Below are 4,448 nucleotides of genomic sequence, written 5' to 3'. Positions count from 1 at the left end.
AGTGAGTCATGTTGAGTCATTGGTGTTGCAAGTCTTTTTGGAGCTTTCGAGTCAAGAATCATCAAATTTATGACTCATTCCAAGTTATGAGACTCGAGTGCCCACCTCTAGCCACTACTATGGAGTGAATTAGATTTACTGTACTTTATAGGACAGTAAGACTTAATATTGAGTTTGAAAATCCTTAAAATTGCCTCTGTTCGTAAGCTACATCAAAAAAACATCATATCCACCAGCCTTACCTTGGACATGAGTTTGAGACCGCGTTCTATCCTTGGCAGGGGCTTCTTGTCCAAGATACCAGCCTCATAGGGAGACACAATAGCTGGGTTGACGAAGCGCAGAAACATGGCGCTGCCCACCGCGCCGATGCTGTTCTGTGGGAACCGCTGACTCACCACCTTTGTGAAGGAGGATGGAAGGGGAAGGAGCAGGGGAAGACACAGGAGGGGAAAACAAAGGGGAAATGTGGAACAGATAGAAGAGAAGATAAAGTTTTCAGCAGGGGGCCAGGTTCGACCAAAGGGAAGGAGAAAATATTGAAATGGATTTCAGTACATTAAAAAGCAAAGAAGGGAATGATGGGAATAACAAAATATACATGTATCAATATGAGCAGAGTAAGGTGAGCCATGGCCAAAACCAAAAGAGGAGGAACAGTGGAGAAAAAGATATGAAGTGAGACACAATCTCAGTTCATTTGGGCTGTAACTGGGAGAGAGGTTCTTACTCCAGTTACAGTCCGGGAAAAAGAAAAGAGAGGAAGAGCAAGACAAGAAACCCAACCATATCCTCTCTGTTGGTGAAGAATGAATGATGAGTCATGAGTTGTGGTGTGAAGCAGTGTATCCCAAAGTATCCCAACCGGCACATCACATCTTGCTTTACAGCAAAGCAGGGATGTGTGTGGCACATTCCAGAGGGGTTACAACGTTATGTCACAAGTCAAAGAATCAGACTCTGCCAGCATTGCTGAGAGACGATTGCTAAAAAATCTCTAACATGGATATTCAGATCTGCAGCCAGAGCTGCTACTATTCTAAGGTAGTGTAAGCCTTTGTTCCCCAACTATCTATCGAGAAAATTTTGATTTGGGATTATTCATGTAGTTTTAGTTATCACTCATAGCAGTAAAAAAAAAAAGAATGCATACAATACATTTTTTCTCACCAAGTTGTGTGTCATTTAAGATCTTAAATGACACAAAACTGCTAAAAGAGTCCCAGTCGGTAAAGACACCCAAGCAGTCAGATGACGATGACTAGAAAGGTCGGAATCAAACCTTCAGGTAACTTGAACTACTGCTCAGTTAAAAAAAAGTATAATTCAGATACTAAATGTATTTTTGACATTTTAGATCAAAAAAGTTCCAAAAGAATAATAATGGAATGATTAAAACTTCCATTAGGTTTATTTCCCCACAGGGTTGCATGCCAGGGGAGAATACCGTCATACTATTTTCCCCTTTAATGCATACAATTTTGAATTTGTTTTCCAATCTAGAAAATCATCAGTGACCCGAGATCATAATTGACCCACAACGGGGTAACTGGACTCAACAACGGGAACCTGTTTTTTCTGATATTTAATACTGCTAACCCTACACCAAACTTCTATCTATTTTGAAGTTTTAAGAATAGCTTCGCTAAAGCAACACGTCTGTTAATTCCAGCTTGTTAGAGACATTATTGTGCACTTGACACTGAAAAAGGAACCAGTAGATTCTGATGCTAAGCTTCCAGTTCTTTGATCAATGACTGCTGATTTCTTATATTATCATTGAACTGTTTCTCAGAGGATCTTTGTCTCTTTCTGCCCTTTCAGTTATCATTCTGGTTGAACCATTGTACAGCGTTTTATTGTCCATGTACAAAATAAACCCTTCATACAAAATAACATCTATTTACCCCAAATGTTTGAGCGGTAGTGCGCCTAACTGAATAACTAAATTACTGTTACAAACATTCATACCAGTTTACACACTGAACTCCTGCTCCAGCTTCAATCTGCTACCTACAGTTAACATGTTCATAGTGTTCCTGTACAATGAGGGATCGTTACAATTTTTTTTTTATTTGACCTCCTAATATAGGGCTCAGCATGGTTCCCGAGCCACACTGTCCGCCATCTCCTCTGCATGTGTGCAAAAATTCTCCTTTATCTACTCTCGCTCTCATCGTTCCTGGAGTTGTCACTGCTCTTTGACACTGTAGTATGCACTATAGCACACAAGAGGGACACTCTTGAAGCTGCATTCTTTGTTAAAACTTTTACAATGGCTGCATGTCACCATTGTGCAGCATGTTGTTTTCTTCTTTGTCTTTTGAGCAGCCAAAGACAGCTAAACCATGGAGCATGCCTGGTTCTAACCTGCGGCTTGTTTCCAACTCATCTGATCATCTGTAGGTAACTAAAAAAATATATATATATATATATTTCATTTGCCATATTTGCTGAAACTTTCACTACATCTTGATAGTAGTACATGACACAGATAATCAAGCCTCCAACCCAAAACTCCCTGCATCTTTCTCGGCTCTGATTGGTTGCTTTTGTCCAGACCTGGTGGATTCTTGCAAATGCAATTAAAGCACTAGGAGGAGCCAGAGAACCCTGATTTTTTATTATCTGTCTTGTGTACTACTGTCAGGATATAGTGAAAGTTTCAGCAAATATAACAAAGTTATTTTTATAAAAGTTACCTACTGCAGCTTTAATACACGGTTTAGATAGCTGGAAACTGAAGTAACCATCACCAATGGTTCAATGGCATCAAGTTTGACAGCAACTGTGAGCAGCGTAAATTACACTGGTTACAATGAATTCCAATGGTGACATGAAGAAGCTTCTTAAGCATCTCCTCCACTCGTAGCCTCAGTTTGCTGCTACCACTCATAGTTTCACCAAAATATGGCCATTTTGGGTGGAGTATCAGTTTAAGACTGAGCTGTAAAGTAAGGGCACGTTGTGAAAAATGTAAACCTAAGAAGCACATCAATCAGAAGGAGTCATGTCCGTTAATGTGAGAACTGACTTTACAGTACTGTATCTGCATGCATGAACACCCTTACATTCACTGTCCACCAAACTAGTTTTACAGTTTCCAGCATATTTATTTAGTTACATAAACTAGCCTGCTCTCGCTCTACTGCACTCTCAAATAAAACAATATACCAAAATGTATATATTAAAAAAACCTAGACTGGGAAAGCTTTGTTTTTTTCTATTGATAAAGAAGGAAGACTCTTTGATGGGTTCATTTAGTTGAATGTATGGCACACACAATTAGTCAGTTAGATTCCACACAGGTGCTGCTGCAACAATCTGAATCAGTATCAGCATGTTTGCAGCTACACCTCCCTTTGGTTGGACCTGATAGTCCAGTGCCCACAGGCAGTTTTAAGAGACCTGTGTGAGACCTTGGTGAAATCAGTGGTGCATTAATGCTGTGGGTATTTTACTGTATTTTACAGCCAAAATCCAATAGTGCCACTACATCATCATAATTTGAACCTTATATAGACCTATATTCCTCCTGCTGGTTAGTTCGGCAGTTTTTTCCCAGTAAGTTGGGAACCCTCCTATGGCTTAAAAATTATTTGGCAAAGCAAATCCAAACTGAATTGCATGTGAAGCATTACTTAAACATCCAAAATGAATTAAAGCTGCAAGCCGTATCGCCCCATCGCCCAAGCCCTCATTGACAGAAGTCAAGGGAGAACGCTGTACGTCGTCACGTGTTTTCAGACACTGTGCAAAAGACTTAGGTATTCAAAACTTCACGTAAATCAAATTGCCATGCAGCACTTACTTCCTGTTGCCAGCAGGTGGCGCTATAACTATATCTGAATATTGTCATGTAGACGTGTTAAATGGTAAATGGATGGACCTGTACTTGTATAGTGCCTTTCTAGTCATCCGACCACTAAAGCGGTTTCTACACTACGTGCCACATTCACCCTTTCACACACATTCACACAGCGATGGCAAAGTCCATCGAACAGAAACTAACATTCATACACATTCACACACCAATGCTATGCATCGGGAGCAATTTGGGGTTCAGTATCTTGCTCAAGGATACTTCGACACGTGGCAGGAGGAGCCGGGGATCGAACCAACAACCTTCCGAATGGGGGACGACCCGTACTGCCTCTGAGCCACATAAGGGTGGGACTCTTGTCACACATGTGAAGTTTCATTGAGATTGGACCATGTATACTGAAGTTATGAGGACGGGTTCAGGGTTGGACTGTTACAGAATATGTGAGTGAGTTTAGTGGAGATTGGACATTGTACACTGAGGTCTGTTTTATGGCGAATCGTCGAAATTCAACACAACGCCACGGACACGCCCTTCAACGTACATGCACAAATAGCACAACTTTTAATCAGCACCATTTTTTGACTGTACTGACCAATTTTGAAGCAGATCCGATGAATTCCCT

General features: G+C 40.7%; 1 protein-coding gene across 1 annotated transcript in view; it reads right to left on the bottom strand.

Annotated features, from left to right (window-relative positions):
• nf1a (neurofibromin 1a) overlaps positions 1-4,448 on the bottom strand; it is a gene marked incomplete at its 5' end in the record, with an annotated part of 65,945 nt that overhangs the window by 38,949 nt on the left and 22,548 nt on the right. Inside the window, 1 exon segment of the mRNA XM_035679457.1 lies at positions 243-401. Within this exon segment, the coding sequence (XP_035535350.1) occupies positions 243-401 (159 nt within the window).

The sequence above is a fragment of the Morone saxatilis genome, unplaced genomic scaffold, assembly GCF_004916995.1.
Source record: "Morone saxatilis isolate NCDOM2014 unplaced genomic scaffold, NCSU_SB_2.0 Contig8, whole genome shotgun sequence".
NCBI lineage: Eukaryota > Metazoa > Chordata > Actinopteri > Moronidae > Morone > Morone saxatilis.
The sequence above is the reverse complement of the archived record's forward strand: the minus strand, read 5'-3'. Positions and strand labels throughout refer to the sequence as shown.